Here is a 19,741-nt window from a genome sequence, read left to right as displayed (position 1 = left end):
GCCAACAGCTGAAACTGTTAGTAAAAGAGGTAGTTGCCTCAGTAACTTGTGCTAATGTGGGACTGAGAAGATTGCTAAATGTAACCACGAGAACACAATTCTTGATATTTTTGTGAAATGTTTCACCACCAACAGGCATTAATCACTGCACTCATATTTTCAAGAGCTTTTGAATGCCATTAAAAATCATACTTGCACCAATACCTCAGCTGAGACAAGAGTTAAAGAGAATTAACCATGAAACAAATTATGTGCCAATCTGCATACTATCATTTTCTGAAAACCTCTTATCAGTATCTTAAGCCGTTCGCAAAGTAAAACTGATGTTCACTTTCTCATGATCCATCTCAGGGACATTTTTTATTGTGATATATTCACTGATGTTTTTTCTTCAAATGTTTCAATTCATGAAATTTGTGATTTCAGTCAAGAGATTTGGGATTTCATACTACTGCAGCTGTTGTGGATGGTTCTCTTCTGATGTGGTTTCACTGGCCATTTGATTATGAACCCTCTGTAGATTTATACATTTCATGTGGGAGGAAGGGGCTAGGGCGGGGGGACTTTAAATTTATGCTCTTATCTAATTCTTCGATCTGTCTCCTTTTCTTCACTCTCTAGCTTAATTTCGTATTCATATACCTGTTTCCACAATTCATGGAGAATACTGAACTTGTCATTTACAGTAATCTAGTTGACTAACGAAGCTCTAATATAAACTAAAAATAAAATTGTAAACAACATGAAAATATGACCAGAAAGATGGTTTGATATACAGGCACCCCACTGTGGTATTAGTCTGATTTTCATATATGTATCTTGATGCACACTTTTTAGCTGCTTGAACTATACAACTCTTTGTTTCTCATACAATGCTGAAAATAAGAATAATTTAAAGGGCTACCCTAAATAAATGAGACTGAATGGAGTTAAACGCTGGCCCAGAGACAAGACGAGCAAGTGAAAATTTCTTGATGGGTCTGCCTGCTCTAAATTACCACTGAACCTTTTGTGCATTTCAGGAGGACACAATTTTCTGAGATCCACTGTAACTTAGTGAAAAGTCTTTCTCAAAATGAAGAGACTGTGACATAAGAAACCCAGTACGCATTCATTCAATTCAAGTTCCGTAGTTCTCAAGGAGTGCAACAAGGGATGAAGAAGGGTGAAGATTTACATTAATAAAATATGTGCAATACTTAGAGAGACAGTATAACTTTTTAACAACAATGGACAATCATTACTCTGCTTAATAGTACTTGTGCTTACACAAGTTAAACGGAACATCGTGAATTTAAAGGAAAAAGTGCTGCAGTGAGAAAAGTTACTGCTTCCTCAATTACACTAAAATTACTTTACATTTGTTTGGTCATTCGATATTAGTTGATTAACTTGGTATTTTTAAAATAAAATAGTTATCTACTTTGAAAATTTAAAACTCCAGAAAATATAAAATGTATCTGGAATTTTATCTTACAAAACGAGATTTATAAATGAAAAAGCAATAGTACAATGAGTAGAAGTGCAGTGTGGGTGTTCAATTATTAATCACAACATAATATGTAGCTGATGTAAGACAGTAACAACGACAGGAGAAAGTCAAATATGCTACGGAAGAGAAAAGCCCACTAGAAAAGACCTGAAAATATTATGAAAGTAATTATCAACACAAATTTCATGTATTATCTTGTATCCACAGAAATGACAGCCACATCTTAAAGAGTTCCTAAATGGGGAAAGCTTCATGAGAATAACATGGTAAGAGTTGTGAGGCAGGCAGCACCAGAGTACGGTAACAGGCTTACATAAAATGGCAGATGCTTAAGTCACGTAGAAAGAATCTTTTGAGCCGGTGGCGCCATGAGGGCATCAGCAGTGCTTAAGCAATAACACTGTAAACCATAAATATCATTAAGAGTACTACTGCAGCTGTTGTGGATGGTTCTCTTCTGATGTGGTTTCACTGGCCATTTGATTATCTCCACACAGATTCTGAAAATCAGTGCATAATTAGGGCCCACAACACGGCGAGGGTCCTTCATCATACCAAGTGAGGGACTTCGGAGGCAAAGGGGAAATTGATTAAAACTCAGATGCACACACTCTGAAGAAAGAGTCATGGCACTTAGAGCAGGCAGGAGTAGAGGATGGATAGGATAGGCAGATCCTAGTGGAAATGCCAAGATAGCAGTACTGGCAGAAATCGTGAAAGTTACTAGCTGAGCAGGAATGAGCCCAGAGTTATCTGCAGCAATTCGGAGCAGTAGATGGACTTCTAACTGAGGACTCCTGTGTGTCACGTCATGGGTGCGGATGAAGTTAGCACAAACAGGTTCTTTTACTAGGACGAACAGTGCTACTTAGTAACTCTCTCTGTGGAAAAATTTGGTCTGTGAAGAGGGTTCTGTTAGTAGATATCTCCCCACTGGGCAAACTATCACGAGAGAACACTTTGCTAATGTCCTGGACAAATTGCAACAAAAGATACACGAAAAAAGGCCAGGTTTAGCAAGGAAGAAAGTCGTCTTCCATCAACACAATGCGCCCCCGCACACATGTGCCGTCACCATGGCAAAATTACACAAACCAAGGTTTGAATTGTTGCCACACCCACCTTATTCACCTGATATGGCTGCGCCGGACTTCACCTCTTCCCAAAACTGAAAATTTTTCTTGGCAGATGAAGATTCACTTCAAATGAAGAGTTGGTAGCCAGAGCTGACAACTATTTTGAAGGCCTAGAGAAACTCATTTTTGAGATGGGATCAAGGCACTGCCACATCATTAAAGTAAATGCATTAATCTACAAGGAGGTTACACTGAAAAATTAAAAAAAGTTTCAGTGATGTAAGTACTTTTTTTCTATTGCGTTCTGAGAACTTTACAAACCACCCTTGTACTAAGCAGAAGCACAGTGCTTCCATCAGATACATGTTACACTACATTAATGTAGCTGCCAGGATACACTGAATGCAGATTTTAGCAAAATCACAAAAGAGTTGTAATTCTTTATTAAAGGCTCCCGATTAGTATTCTTCTAGTAACATCAAAAAATATATACAATTTGGAGGAAGATGAGAGTGAGAGTGTGAATGTGTGTGTGTGTGTGTGTGTGTGTGTGTGTGTGTGTGTGTGTGTGTGAGGCCGAGCTCTGATTAAGCGGCCGTAAATAAGATAAATCCTCCAACAGTTCATCCAATCAATACTGATCAACTCTCAATATACTGGCATTATGTTATTCAATCTGTATATTGAGAAAGAAATAAAGGAAACAAAAGAAAAATTCAGTGTAGGTATTAAAATCCACGAAGAAGAAATAAAAACTTTGAGGTTCGCCGATGACATTGTAATTCTGTCAGGGACAGCAAAGGACTTGGAAGAGCAGTTGAACGGAATGGACAGTGTCCTGAAAGGAAGATATAAGATGAACATCAACAAAAGTGAAATGGAACGTAGTCGAATTAAGTCGAGTGATGCTGAGGGAATTACATTAGGAAATGAGACACTTAAAGTAGTAAAGGAGTTTTGCTGTTTGGGGAGCAAAATAACTGATGATGGTCGAAGTGGAGAGGATATAAAATGTAGACTGGCAATGGCAAGGAAATCGTTTCTGAAGAAGAAAAATTTGTTAACATCGAGTATAGATTTAAGTGTCAGGAAGTCATTTCTGAAAGTATTTGTATGGAGTGTAGCCATGTATGGAAGTGAAACATGGACGATAAATAGTTTGGACAAGAAGAGAATAAAAGCTTTCGAAATGCGGTGCTACAGAAGAATGCTGAAGATTAGATGGGTAGATCACATAACTAATGAGGAGGTATTGAATAGAATTGGGGAGAAGAGGAGCTTGTGGTACAACTTGACTGGAAGAAGGGATCGGTTGGTAGGACATGTGAGACATTGAGGGATCACCAATTTAGTATTGGAGGACAGTGTGGAGGGTAAAAATCATAGAGGGAGACCAAGAGATGAATACACTAAGCAGATTCAGAAGGATGTAGGCTGCAGTAGGTACTGGGAGATGAAGAAGCTTGCACAGGATAGAGTAGCATGGAGAGCTGCATCAAACCAGTCTCAGGACTGAAGACCACAACAACAACAACAACACGTATATTTGAAGCTGCTTCCCTAAACTCAGATGGGGAGCATATCTTAATATCTTTCCAACATTTTCAGAAGGCACAGTTTTATCAGTCTTTGATCTCAAGTATCTTGTCATCAAAGACTGATACAAAGTCCAAGTTCATGCACCTGCTACACTTTTATATTGGGAAGGGTTTAAGGACCATTCAGATTAATGAGCACTATATACTATGGTCCGAGAAAGCAGCACTGGTCACAGTGTGTTCATTTTTTTTATATATAACCCGATCAAGATCTTCCACAAGAAATGTCCCATATGCCCCCCCCCCCCCACCCAAAAAAAAAATCTCTCTGGGTCCTGTACGTGAAAGAGAGAGAGAGAGAGAGAGAGACTGATACCACCATTCTTGGTCTTCATTTGCACAATAGCTATTACATATTATGGTCACTGAGCTAATGTCAGTGCCTATATCTTTAAGATTTGATTATTCTAGATTCACATGTGTTACAATTATCCAAGAAAGGTTAAGCTGCTACAAAATATTCAAAAGCTACTTGAGACAGACATGGCTTTATGGTAGGTAGCTATCTACTTAAGCCACAGAGTCTTCCCGAGAGAGACTTTCACTTGCTACTTTCTCCTCCCAACTTCATTCACAGCCAGGCTTTTTCAGCATGCATGATAAACTTTCACTATGCACTGCACACAAAAACAAAGACCTGAATCACCAGCAGTAGTATTAACAAGGAACACACACACACACACACACACACACACACACACACACACACGTCCTGCTTTAAGCACCATCTAATCTTTTGAGAGGCACAAAGTGTACAGGAAAACATAACTAGTAAACACTACTGATCTAATGAACATACTCAAATTCCTGAATGTCCTCAATTCCCATAACTATGACTGCCTCCTCTTAAAAACCTTGGTGTATTATGAACATGAATTTGAAGACACTTTTTCTTGTATCAATGTTTAAGTTGTGATAAGTTGTAGCCCACATCTTTGGTAGGAAGATAAGCTTTGAAAGTATAGTGATTAAATAACCTGAAAGTAAGAGGTCTAGGTAATATTTGTATGTTACAGAAATTATTACACACACTACTAATCACCTACACAACTGATCACTGATGTTCATTTCTGCATGTGTCCTAAATATGAAAATACCTCTGCAGAAGGGTTACTGCTACGAGTGTGTTGATTTTCTACTTTTTGACATACCTAACTTAAGACCACTTTAGTTCAAAGGCAGCCAATTTATTTATTGCTCATTTCAAATGTGGATGTCTATGTAAACACTCAAGAATCTCAATTTATAATATCTTTTAGTATTGCCCTTTCATCAATACAGTAACAGGTATTTAAGCAACAAATATTCTTAATTTACAGCCCATGAAAGCTGTACTAGACTATCATGAGCCATACTTAAATGGAAGGGCTATAAATGACCAATCACAGGTAGCAGATATGTTTAATGATTGGTTTCTAAATGTCATAGAAAAGACAGGGACAAATAGTTCAAGAGAAAACCCACAGTAGTGTGTTCAGAAAGCAACTCAAATGAAATTCAATTGTGTGGCTGTATCAACAAGTGTCCCACCTGAGTAACAATAGTATCTTTGGTAAATTGTTTTGATTTCAGAAGAGTTGCTCAACTAAGAATGCCATTTACAAGTTCACTCACCGAATCTTACTCACATTACATAACAAAATAGCACTGAAGTAATTTCTATGACCCATCTAAGGCATCTGGCTGTGTAAATTACAACATTTTCCTAGCTACATTGAGGTTTTATGCACTTATTGTATAATCAACAAATAGACAATGTCATATTTATCCAAAAGAATGCAGAATGTTACATGCAGTAATTCAATCAGTTTAATCGGGGAGATTCTTCTAACCGGGGAGAAATCACATGTGGGGTTCCGAAGGCTCAATTTTAAGTCTGCTATTGTTCCTCAAATATGTAAAAAAAAAATTTCACTAATACGCGACAAGCAGTTACTTTTGCAGATGACACTAATATCGTAATCTGTTCATGTATAATATAGCAACAGAAGAAACTATAAACAGCTTTCTTAATAAGTGTCATTGACCGGTTTTCTGCAAATGGTCTCACTCTCAATTTCAAAAAGACACAATGTATTTAGTTCTGCACATCTCAAGGTACTAAACCAACCTAAGTGTAACACATGGTAAGGAAATGACACACAGGGTGGAAACTTCAAAAATTTTAGGTGTCCACATGAATGAGAATTTAAACTGGAAAAAGTGCATTTTGAAATGTCTAAAACAATTTAGTTCAGCCATATTTGCAGTTACAATCACTTCAAATCTTGGGGAGACATAAATCAGTGAAAGCACATATTTTGCATGTTTAAAAAAGAAAAATCGCCAAACAGCCGTTACGTTTTCAGAATTTCTTTTATTTACACGACCAGTTTCTGCATCTCATTAATGCTATCTTCGGGTCCCCTATGCACTCCACGTATAGACAATCAGATACATTGATACTTGCAGAACTGGAGGCATCAATAACTGTGGATGAAATCTTCTCAGGCTTCCATCCGGGTAGCTGCGTCGAAAATCCGTGATGTTTCGATGAGTTTCATTCTCATCATCTTCTGGCGGGGGTGGGGGTGGGGGGGGGTGGGGGGGTGGGGGATACTTTGCCAAAAGATGATGAGGATGATACCCATCGAAACATCGTGGATTTTCAACGCAGCTACCTGGACGGAAGCCCGAGAAGATTTCATCAGCAGTATACACCGGGAAAGCCTGCATTCACATATCAATAACTGTATTCCGTGAATTCATGTTAGGAGTGTTTACTTCAAAGACTTAACTTGAGTTGTTGTCAAGTCTTCAATATAAACACAACAAAAACAAATTCACAGAATCCAGATTGATGGCTCCAGTTACGCAAGCATTGATATATCTGACTGTATATACATGGAGTGCCTAGGGGCCCGAAGATAGCATTAATGAGATGTGGAAATTGGTCCCCTAATTAAAAGAAATTATGAAGACATACGGCTGTCTGGTGATTTTTCTTTGCTGAATATCTGACTGGGCACTGTACCATATCCACGATGGATCAACAGAGATCTTTTGCATATTTTCATTAAATAATGTCATATGGAATAATGTCCTGGGATAACTTATCTTTAAAGATGTGTGTCCCCTACTGCAAACTTATCTAAGTCTTGCAGAAGCTACTTCTGCAAGCTGTTTGCTTTGGAAACACACCAAGCAAGTTGATTTCTGCGAGTTCCGTCTACTTGCAGAAGCAACTTTCACAAGTTAGTGGAAACAGTTTCTTGCATTTTGCTGCGAATACTTGCCGAACTTGCCAGTTGCTGGAAGTTCTGTGTGTTCAATAATGGGATGACGAGGTCAGTGTCGAAAAGGAGAACAGCACAAGGACAGAATAACCAAACAAATGTACCACAAGAACCCATAAACGTATATATTTGGCCACTGTCAGCCAAGGAAGTGTTGAAAAAATTAACTGACTATTGTGTTTCACCAGAAGGGAAAGAAGAATGCGACTAGATAAGTCTTAAAATTTTAGTTGATTTTTTATCTTAGCATAAACATACACACATTACATTTGCAATAAATAATGTTTGCCAAAACTGAAGATTAATTAAAGGCCATCTCTTGGTGATCTAGCTTGCAGCATTTTTGTGTCCTGGTTTTGAATATTTTATTGTACAACAGACAAGAGTTTTTTGAAATTTGCACATGATATTCTCAAAGTTTTTAATCTGACTTTAATCATCTGATTTTAACTCATTCAGGTGTGTTTCCTCATAAATATATACACCTCCATATCCACTCCTTCACTCAAACATTTCCTTTCCTTTTTAACTTATTGATTTTTGTCACAATTTTTCTTCAATAATAAGAGGGACATTCAATAAGTAATGCAACACTTTTTTTCTGAAATCAGGTTGATTTTAGTCAGGATTCCAATACAGCAGATTATTCCCTACTCTTTTGGTTACAAAGCCTTATTTTTCAACATAATCTCCATTCATTGTGATGGCTTTACACCACCTTACTGAGAGGGCCTGAATGCCCACAAGGTACCACTGTAGTGGTTCACTTTGGAGCCAATGTCTTGCTGCATCAGTAACCTCCCCATCATAGACATACTGCTTCCTGTGCAGTGCATCCTTCAGTGGGCCAAATAGATGGAAGCCGGAAGATCTGTGATTCAGGCTGTAGGGTGGATGCAGCACAGTCCAATAAAGTCTTGCGAGTTCCTCTCATGTGCGCAGACTTGTCTGATGCTGTGGTTTTGTTCACTGCCAGGTTTCCGTAGACATTCTGCTAAAGCCTACGAGTCTGTTTTTCAGCAAAAGAAACTTAATAAAAGCCCTCTACTTGGAATGCACCTACGTTGCACACGCCATTTTGAAAGCTGCATATAGCACTGCCACCTGTCGAACTTCGTGAAACAATAGGTGCCGAAGCGGGAATATTCCACTACGTTTCACAACAAATTTCGCATTTTTTTCAACTGAAATTGGCCAAAAACAAATTTTGCATCACTTACTGAAAATCCCTCATAATAATGCAACAACAATGGTTTCTGGCCTGGCTTTTAGCATGATACTGTAAACATCCACTTGCCAATCTCATGATGCATCTCTAGCTGAAACATTTCTGCAAGTACTTGCACCAAGTTGCTGAAATTAACTTGCCCAAGTGACTTGCAGAAGTAAATGTGCACAAATTTTTGTTCTAATGTAAACACCTCAGCAAGTGCTTGAAGAAGTTACTTGCAGAAGTTAACGTGCTAGTGGACACATGCCTTAAAAAAGAAAGTCTCCACTGCTCAAAAAAGTACTGTAAGAATAATACGTGGTGCTCACCGACAGTTTTCTTGTAGACATCTGTTTAAGGAGTTGGGCATTCTGACTACTGCTTAACAGTATATTTATTCCCTCATGAAATGTGTTGCAAGTAATCATTTACAGTTCAAAAGGAACAATTCTGTACACAATTACAATACCACAAGGAAAAATGGCACTCATTATTCCACATTGAGGTTGGCTTTGGCACAACAAGGAGTGCACAATAATGAAACTAAAATTTTTATCACTTATCCAGTAATATAAAATGTCTGACCGACAGCAAAGTAAAATCTGGAAAACTGGAAACCTTTCTCCCTGATAACTCCTATTTTTAGAATAATTTCTGTTATTGTAATTCAAAAAGGTTGGGAACATGCAGTACTAAATCAAATGTGTATGTTTAACAAAATGGTCAGCATGCAGCTGTATTTCCAAATTAATTTTTTACTTGAGTGTGAAATGACTTATTCCACATCAGTACAATTTATCATACAAATTATCCATGAAGCATGGAACTAAGTAACTGTGCTTCTACACTCCATTCCTAAGCCACATTTTAATATCAGTTCCATATTTTGTTGATATTTTTGCCTTGTTTGTTTTTTGGCTCCACGACCTGCTTATGTAGTCTTCCCAGCTTCATTTGTAGTCAACATTAGGAAAGACTTGGCAATTATATTTGCTGTATAAATATGTAGGAATGACAATTTGTTTTAGCGGCCTAAAACAAATGATCAGAATGGCACAACTGAAACAAGAGGATCATTTTTTAAAATTTGTATTCAGTTATATAGAGACAAATAGAAACAGAGGAATTACTACACCCAACACAGCAGAGTTTAGTCCAAAAATAGATGTTATCTGTCAAATGAACTTAAGGTGAAGGAAGCAAGACTCTCTTCATTTCAGCTGGAGATTTATTTCCCAACAATTACAGTTCAACGATCAATTTCAATTCAATCCACATTTAATACGTTAATTAGTCAAGAGTCCAATCAACATATACTATCAACAGGGGCAACTTTGCCACATTTTTTCCTTTATTTGAAGTGCTGTGTACGAAAGTGCATAAAAATCATTAGCCTTCATCTCTAGTTTCATAAACTGGCGAATTAAAAAAAAAAGTGTGTGTGTTAAAAAGCAAAACGCAGTGATGTTGAAGCAGTCCTGGAAATTTGTCAGCTGTGTTGAAATAAATGGAATCACTAAAAAACTTCAATAGAAATGGTACTTCAAATTATGAAAACCCTTTTTGGAAAGATATGCACAGATAAATATTCAACACATTACACAGACAACTTTAAATCCACACACTTTGGGTTAAAAGAAATAAATCCTGAAATATTTGTTAGAGAAGGCTAATTTTCTCAAGATTTCACTGCAGGGAGAATCACTTAACATCCATAATGTCTTGCACATTGCAGATTTTGGAAGTAAAAACTGTTCCCATAAGCAGTTGTTCGAAGATTTGAAATTTTTAATTCTACAGCTTTATAGAAGAAACAAGGACTACTACCACATCATTATTCGACCTAGGCACTTCTGTATTGTTGAATGAAGGCATTTTACTTTATTTAAAATAATTCAGATCTGAATATTACATGTTTCTGTTGCTTTTCCTATGCTCATTTCCCCACTTACCACTGTACACAAAGCAAGTTGTAGAGTAATATTGTCACAGTTTTCATATATGCAGCCTCCCAACCTGGTCCTAGTATATGTTTGCATTTTGAAAACATGTAAAACAAATCTAAACACGCATGAGCTGAAAGCAAGTACGGAAAATGTAGGGGAAAATGCGCAATTTTAGACTGGCACAGTTGCCCCGATTTCAGGAAGATTCCTGGTGTCGAATTTCCATGCAATACAATTAAACCAAAATGAAAAATAATATTTACACCTAAAATGATCCTGAAATACAACTGCATACTCTATGAAGCAAAACAAGTAGTTTTTACTCAGACATGAATGTATGAGCAACTACTACAAACTCATGCCCTCCAAAATAGACAAAAACACCTATTATGACCTATAAATATGACAATGGTGAAAATCTGCAAAATAGCCATCATCAAAGATCCTCTGCGTGCAATTGAAACACTGGCACCTCTACTGGTTAGTTTAGGAACCTGACAGAGCACAAGATATTTTCAAATACTGGCAAAACTTGTCCAACGACATGCAACAACAGATCCCACCTCAAGCGAGAAAGAGGGACATCTTCACAAACTGAACTTGCATTACAAATGATACACAAACAAATGTCTCAATTTGCTGAATAAAGGCAGAGCATTAGTTGGGTGCTGACAAGTAGAAAATCAAGAACAGTCTGTCATGGAATCTCAAAACTATTTACTATTCACTGCAAAATTAATATGAATTACTCAGATCCTGGGTAGCCTTTTGTTCCACATGCCAATGCTATCCCAGTTGGCTGCACTTAAAATCGTTAAAAATTAGTTTTCTGGCCAATCCTAGTTTTAAATGACAGGAAAGAAATGAAGACAAAGCTGTAGCTGCTGCTTTTCAAACACAAGGTACACCTGAGAAGTTTGGCGAATGGTCTCAATAAATAAAGGAAACAAGACTGACAAACAAAATATCCCTACTGGTCTTCAAAGTAATCACCATTAGCTACAACACACTTCTGACACTGGTTGTAAAGCAGTTGGAAACTATCAGCAAATGCTTTTTGTGGAATTGCTCCAAGCACAATCGTCACACACAATGCCTGTCAAGCTAAAGCCTCTCAGGGCTAATTTAAGCCAGAGGGGCAGAAGAAGAAGAAGAAGAAGAAGAAGAAGAAGAAGAAGGTCAGCTGGAGCTGAAACTGGAGAATATGGAGGATGTTGAAGTCAGCTTCTTTGAATGAGGAAGTTCAGCAACAAGACACGGATATCTAACAATGGATGAATATGGCGTTTTGAGTGATTTCAAAGGACGTATTTGCCTACAGGTTTCACAACTTCACAATCATTGTCAGAAGTGCGTTGTAGGCATAGCCCATACCAATTCAGGCAGGCTAGGAAAAAATCTTACCTTCATAGTCTCGGATGTTATTGAACTTAGCAATGTTAAAATGAAGGACTAAGTGAGGAACACATTTTTTTTGCTTCTCCAAAAAAATTTCTGCTCTGAGATACAGCCCTCCAACAATGGCACTGCACATACCATTTTGAAGATGTGAATGTTGGAAAAAATTTTAAAATGCCGTATCTTTGGAACAGTTCTACATATTTTGATTTTTTTATTTGAAAGAGAATTGCTTTATGATTACAAAGAAATCCTCCATTTGGATTCATCTGTCAACGTTTTTTACTATAGTATTCTGAAATTATAATTTATGGATTTTTTTTCAAAAATGCCAATCCATAAAATTTTGATTTTTTTCTGTTTATTAGCACTATTTAGTTCTACATTCCCTGAAAAGGAGAGATTCCACTTTTAGTTTGAACAGGTTTTATAAACAACTGAAATTTTTGCCATACATAAAACCTGTTTTAGTATCACATAAAAATATATCTCATGAAAATCAAAACAAAACCTTATTTAACATAATTTTAGTTTTGAAATAAGAGTAAGAGACTCATTTTTCAAGCATTTTAAATTGTTACAAAATGTACGTGAAAGGTCCAAAGACTTAAAAGGTTTCAACTTATACAACTTCTCTGCACTCTGGTTTGTACTGAAATTAGCCAGTAAATGAAATAAAAATGTGTTCCACTGCTTCAGTATATAGTGTGATGCTTTCCTGTTGAACCAAAAGGAAGTGGAGCACTTACAGTCTTCAAAATATTGTGAACAGGAAGTGAGCAATGATGGCGTTGTTGCTGTCCTTCAGCTGGAAACCATATCCAGCTGCTGGTCCATGTGGCAGCATAAAATTCTTTACAATTTCATTTGACTCGTAACTGGTATCTATAATCTCTGCAATCCACCAGCCACAGTCATACACACACGCCACAAGCACCCCTTTTCTCAGGTTGTGAATCTGAATGTTACGCTGCTGTTTCCGAGGTGTTGGCCGAACAAATAAAATTTCTTGTTTGTTGCTCTTTTAAGTGCGTGCAATATGAGTTCGCCCATCACTTTGAGTCTATAAATGTCTTCTGAATTCCTTTCACAGGAGTAGTTTGTTTGGACCATTCTTCTTTTTTCTGATCACAGAAATCGTCGATTTCCTCTTTGGACAAACAATTGAGGGCTGTGTAAAATATCATGGATTACATGACTCTTGTAAAATCCCCACCATTCTGAATTGCAGCTGTATTTGGTCTGGAAAGATTATGTTTTGTAGCATGATGCTTCAGTGGGCCTCTTACAACACCACAAGACCCCTTCCCGTGACCAGTAGCACTGTATACTCAGTCAATTGGCACAAGCAACTTACTCAATTCAAACAGCTGGCAACAATGTTTAAAATGACTAGAAGCACCATCAGAAATGATGATGATCTTCTCCGCCCCTGTTTGCAGTTGAAGAATTTTGTGCATTGCTAGCAAAAGATGTGCTGAGTCATGTCCTGTGTCATCACTCATAACTGCAACACCTGTGGTCTTGTTTTGAAAATATGTCACTCCTGCAAAAATTGAAACCTTGTCATCACTCCAATGATACCCTTGTACTTGTTGTGGGAGAATTACATACCAGTTCTCAGCAAAACCACAGTGAAGCACTAAACATAGTTCTTCACGCTGTACAAACCCTTTAACTTTTACAATGTGGTATTGTAGCAATTTTTTCAGATGCTGGTGTGTTATTGCTTTCACTGACCATTTACCAAGTTCATCAATGAAACTATCAAAGGCAATAGTTTTTTTGATTAGTTTATTTTCCTCCCACGTAGAATATGCAATTTCTGCAGAGTTATCTGCTACACCTTCCAGGGCAAGTGTCTGTAAAGACAGTCCTCCCTTTCCAAGACAGTCACCACATTCTTGAAACAAAGAAGTCTCTCATTTTACATCACAGACTACTAATGACTTCACATGCCCAAACAAGGTGTCATATGTCACGTGCTCCGGTAAGTTCCTCAAAGTTACCACATAAAGTTCAAAATTATCGCAGTACACTCAAAAACCGGTGGGTGTGGCACTACCCATTAGGTTGTAGTGCATAAAATTTTTATCTTCCAATACGTGAAGTTGTATAGTTGCTGTTATAAATTACAAAAGTTTCTTTAATATTGTGAGTCATGTAACTCTTCACTCTCACAACGGGTCGACAGAAGCGTCTGATCCCATGAGTCGGCTTTGACCCATGACATAAGGGTGTTGTCGTGTGTGACGTCATGATGGCGCTGCTCATTATCCAGAATTGTTAGAGTGTCGGCTGAGTTTGTAGTGGAATTCGTTTCAGTGAGTTAACGATTTTGTGTGAAGGTTAATTTAGTGTTGTTCACTGTACGTCGTGTGGTAATATTAGTAAAATTAATCTGTTGTTGTTTTTGTTCAGAAATGGATATGACGGATAAAATTAACAGTGCGCAGGTCAAGGGAAGTGTTCGATCCCAATGTGTGGCTGTGTATGTTGGTATTGGTATCGGGAGATGTTTCTGAGCTATATAGGCCAAGGGAAGTATTTGATCCTAATTTATGGGATCGGGAGCTGCTGTTGTGCTATGTAGGTCAAGGGAAGTGTCCGATTCCAGATGATATTGTGTTTAGTGGTATTTGGGAAGTTTTGTGATGACGGTTTTTTTTCCCGTCTTTTTGTGTGGTTTTGTATGGGGATGGGTATCTAAATTTGTTTATATTTGTGTGTTTGTTTTTCGATGATTTTCGTCCTCATAATGTGTACATAACGACTTTATATGCGTCATATTGGAATCTTAGTTTATGGTCGTTTCCGCCATATTTGTGACGTTATGGGTCAAAGCAGACGGGCAGGATCGGACGCTTCCGTATTTCCCTCACAACTTTTTGACCTTCAAAGAGAGCTGCATCAAAATTCATTTTGATGAATAGCACTCTCTTCTTCTTCGTCTTTTTTGTTAGCACTCTGGGGAGAACAGTCCCATTTATCTTCCAGATAAAATGACTGCACTATCTGAACTTGAGCTGCTTCTACTGAATGACCATAGTAGGGATCTGGTCCTCCAAAGACCCCTTTTACAGACCTCACATTTCTTGATTTGCCTACCATATAGGCCTACTTTGATACTGAATTGTTATCTTTGAAAATGTCTCTGGAATAATAGTTGAAACTTGCACCACTTCACTGTAGGATGCCCGAGCTGAATTGATATTTTTGAAAAATTCCTGGCAAGAGGTGCAGGAGAACTTTCATTCGTTTTCTTCTGAAGATGGAATGTCTATTTTGAAGAGTGTGGTCAGTTTTGCTCTAGTGTATTCCTCCATAGCTTTAGTAATTTCTCTGCACTTTCTTGATGCATAGAGCTTATGACTAACACCTACCTCTGTAGTTGACTGATTCAGGGCATTTCATTCTTCCTCTACTGATGCAAAATCTGAACCATGGGAGGCTTCGCCTTGTTCATATACTGTTATTCTGTCAAAACATTTAGAACACATGAAGTCGTCACTGGAAACATCTTCACTTTGAAACAGAGTCTTCAAATGAGAACACTTATTCCCAACCTGAACAAAGTCTGTTTTTTTGTTTGTCTTATATATCACTCTTTTACAGATATCCAAATAGTTAGCACATGTCACTCTCCTGTGCCCCTGTCAGAAGACAATTCAAACAGTCCTTTTCACAAAACACACTGCAACTGTGTTAACTGGCAAATTCCTCATGAAAACACAGAACTTGCGGGATGGTCTCAGATGTCTTAGAAGCCTCTTCAGTAAGCAAATTATAACTGAACAACTACAATACAGAAACCTGCAATGAACAACGACAAAGAAACTGACAAGAAAATACAACGAAGTGTAAGAAATAACTGCAACAATGAAAGTGAAAAGAAATAACCGCAACAAAGAAAGTGTTAAGAAATAACCGCAACAAAGAAAGTGATGGAAAATACCACAGCAAAGACAACAGAAACAAACATTGTAACAAAGAAATTAGTAAGAAACTACTTCAGTGAAGACATACATTAGGCTACCCTTGAAAGCTAAAAAAATGTTTTAAAAATAAAACCAGCCCAACTTAACAGTGGAAGCTCTCCCTTACAGGGAATATAGTACTACATGTTACTAATTAAAAGAAAAAAATTGAACTTTTCTGGACTGGCATTTTTGAAAGAAAAAAAAATTCTGTAAATTATAAAAAAATTCAAAAGGCAACAGTAAAAGAACTTCGACAGATATGTCCATATGGAGGACACCATTGTAATCATAATGCAATTATCTTTTAAATAAAAAAATAACAAAATATCTAGAACAGTTACAGAGATACAGCATTTTTTAAAAAATTCCCAGATTCACAGCTGCAAAATGGTGTTTGCAGTGTCATCTTTGGAGGCCTCTATCTCAAGGCAGGAATTTTTTTTTGAGAAAACAAAAAAATCACATTTCTTACCTACTCCTGAATTATAACATATGCTAAATTCAATAACATCCAAGACTATGAAGGTAACTCCCCTGCCTGAAGTGATACGCATAGTGCCTGTAGCTAATGGTCATTACTTTGAAGGCCAATAAAGGTATTTTCTTTGTAACTCTTGTTTCCTTGATTTTCTGAGACCATTCAACAAACTTTTCGGATGCACCCTGTATGTAAACTGAAGGAGCATATTCGCTATAGGAATGGAAACTCTTTCTGATATACAACTCTTGACTTATATTACCAATTTACAGCCCTAATATCTCAATATGTCCCGATCTAGATCAGTTATAGATAGAGTGATGAATTTGTTTAAAGTAAATTTCTAGCAATATAAAAATTTCCTGTTTCATGTCAGTGAGTCACCAATTTAAAAGTTTTGAACCTTGGTACTGAAGAAAGCTCCAAATCATGCAGCATGATGCAAAGACTATTGAACAGTAATGATTTTTCTGCTCATTTTAACATTATGTATATCACAGCTAATCTGAAAAGTTTTGCCTGTTACTGATACACATAAATGTCTTTAAAGAGTAACTGCACCAACTGATACAAACAAATCTTCTAACTGGTCTCTGGATGATGTTTGGCTACTAACTCTGAATATTATTCTTACTGTTTACGAAGTCTTGGGCTTCCACCCACAGAGCTGCATCAAAATTCATTTTGATGAATATCACTCTCTTCTTCCTCATCGTCGTCAGAAGATGATAGGAGCAAAAATCATGAAAACTTCAAGGAATTTCAATGCAGTGCCCAGATGCAAGCCTGAGAAGATTTTAAAGGTACAGGGAAAGTCAACTTTTGCTTTCTTACAGCTTACTATCCATACTCATTGAGTCTTCTTGAACTACTTAAGAATATTATACTATTAATGAAAGTAAGTAACATTTTCATCTACAAATCAAATGTGAATACTACTAATTATATTCTTTCCCAATTTTTATTTTCTGAGAGTCATGTTTGTACTTACAGTTATCAGTGCGTTTAATTTTCAATCATTAGGTACCTTGTTCTTAATCTTGTGAATCAACATCAAATTAAGGTTTGAGTGTGATAGTGTTTCCCACTGAAATGTTGGCTGTGACAGCAGACCGATCCAAGGCATAGCCTGAGGTCTAGGTAAGGTTGAAGATGACAGGTAGTGAGTAGGTGAAGCTAATTGATATGAATTCCATATAATGGTTATGTAACAATATAATTGGAGCCAGTGACTCCTCCTCCTGCTAGGAGGGTTGAAGGGGAAGCAAGAGGAGTGAAGGAAAAGTACTGGAGAGGTTTAGGAAATGGAGTAGAGTTCATAAGATATATCCAGAATCCCGGGTCAGGGGAGACTTACCAGACTGGATGAGAAGGGATATAATGGTTATGGTACCAGATTGATTAGTTGCAAAGCCTGAAATGTATGTTCCCTCTATATTTAATGCTCTTTTCATTAGGAGCTAAAAAAAAAAAAAAAATGGTTCGAATGGCTCTGAGCACTATGGGACTCAACATTTGTGGTCATAAGCCCCCTAGAACTTAGAACTACTTAAACCTAACTAACCTAAGAACATCACACACATCCATGCCCGAGGCAGGATTCGAACCTGCGACCGAAGCAGTCGCACGGTTCCTGACTGAGCGCCTAGAACCGCTAGACCACCGCGGCCGGCTAGGAACTAAAAAGCAAAGTTCTTAAGAGTGTTAACTGATGTTTCAGTCAACAGTTGCATTTATATTAGGAAACTAGTTCCATATATATATTTTCAAACCTTGCCTATTCAGGCTGCAACGGCAGTGACTGATCTTTATTATAATAAACATCAGCGTGTCAACACATGCTTTATAAATGTCTGCAGAATGAATGCCACAATCCACAAGTGCCTCCTACCAAGTCAAGTTATTGACATTTACAAATTGTATATATTGAGTTCCATGAGCTACTCTCCACTTACACATCAAATAATTGTGCAAACAAATGTATGAATGTGAACTGTCAACTATAGTTACATTACATTATTTTGTGGTGATTCAAGACATTAAGATTTACGGTAGATAGGACCTAATGGTTTGGAAACAAACAAGACTACAACAGAACATAATAAGCATTGTCAGTGATAATAGTAGTTCTTTCACCTATGTCATGGTGGAATTCCACAATTTTATTCCACATCAATTAACTGAAAACTCCATGACAAAATGCAAGGCTAGTTGTTACCACAAACACGAAAGTATCACTCTCGTATTAATCCATGTTACATTGACAACATTCTGCTTTATACACACGGCTACTTTTTTAAAGAAAAACCATGCAGTTTTGGTGCGACGACAGAAAATTTGTACCAAGAACAGGAGACTGGAAAGCATAATCTTTCTTAATTTATGAGGTACTACAAAACTAGCAACTAAACGAAACGGAAAACTCATTCATCACTCACCTGAAGCTTCCGTAGACGATGAGCAGGATTGATATAAGGAACGTCGAAACTCTCGACGAATCCATTATGGAATATGCCCTACGAAAGTGAGGAGAAAAAGTGTAATAATGTCGACCCTTTTCATTGTACACAACACAGAGGAGCATGTAAAAAAATATTATGTTGACATCCTTGAAGGACCGAAAACAAAACACGAAGCTGTTCTGTAACTAGGTAAGGTATTAAAGTAACTGAATGATTTGCATTTCTTACCACTGATAATCGGCCGGGGTGGCCATCGCAAGGCCCGCCTGCGGCTTTGCTAGCACCTGTAAAGTTTCGTTTTCGTTAATGTTATGGACAAACAGCTGTCAGTTGGGACACTATAATTTAATATGCATCGTCGTGGAAATTACAGTGGGAATTGCAGGAAGCACGAGAAACATGTGACACAGATATGTATGTCACCGGTGCTGAGACTTCAGTATTGACGTAAACAAAAATCTAATTTTTGTACCACTAGGGCTGGTCTTTTGTTCCATTTCAGTTGCGAGAAAGCGTAAGATGAAAGTAACAGCCCTTTACGTACCTCATAAATCGCACCATCCCAAAAATTCCTCTACTACAAAACCGCGGCCGAAACAGCTGTTTTTCAAAAGCCATTAAAACTAACTTATGGAGCTACCACTTCGTTACAATAGTCATTCTATCTGTTACTGATGAGCCTCAGGCATTCAACTAACGGTCTGCCATCTTGGTAAACATTGTCACGTGATCAGCTGAGAGAAAATCATACAGCACCTGTATTTTCGTACATAGAAGCGTATGTGAGATAAAGATTAGGCTCTGGAATGCTGCACTACGGAAAATT

At 37.4% G+C, this 19,741-nt stretch overlaps 1 protein-coding gene across 1 annotated transcript in view; it reads right to left on the bottom strand.

Annotated features, from left to right (window-relative positions):
- The window catches only part of LOC126418680 (signal peptide peptidase-like 3), a 69,909-nt gene extending 50,257 nt beyond the window's left edge, over positions 1-19,652 (bottom strand). Inside the window, exons 1-3 of the mRNA XM_050085572.1 lie at positions 19,460-19,652; positions 19,144-19,199; positions 18,892-18,969 (exon numbers count right to left, since the gene is read on the bottom strand). Of these exons, the coding sequence (XP_049941529.1) occupies positions 18,892-18,969; positions 19,144-19,169 (104 nt within the window). The 5' untranslated portion in view covers positions 19,170-19,199; positions 19,460-19,652. The remainder of the gene's footprint in view (positions 1-18,891; positions 18,970-19,143; positions 19,200-19,459) is intronic.
- Positions 19,653-19,741: the final 89 nt, after the last annotated feature.

The sequence above is a fragment of the Schistocerca serialis genome, chromosome 9 (genome assembly GCF_023864345.2).
Source record: "Schistocerca serialis cubense isolate TAMUIC-IGC-003099 chromosome 9, iqSchSeri2.2, whole genome shotgun sequence".
Lineage (NCBI taxonomy): Eukaryota > Metazoa > Arthropoda > Insecta > Orthoptera > Acrididae > Schistocerca > Schistocerca serialis.
This window is presented reverse-complemented; position numbering and strand designations above follow the sequence as displayed.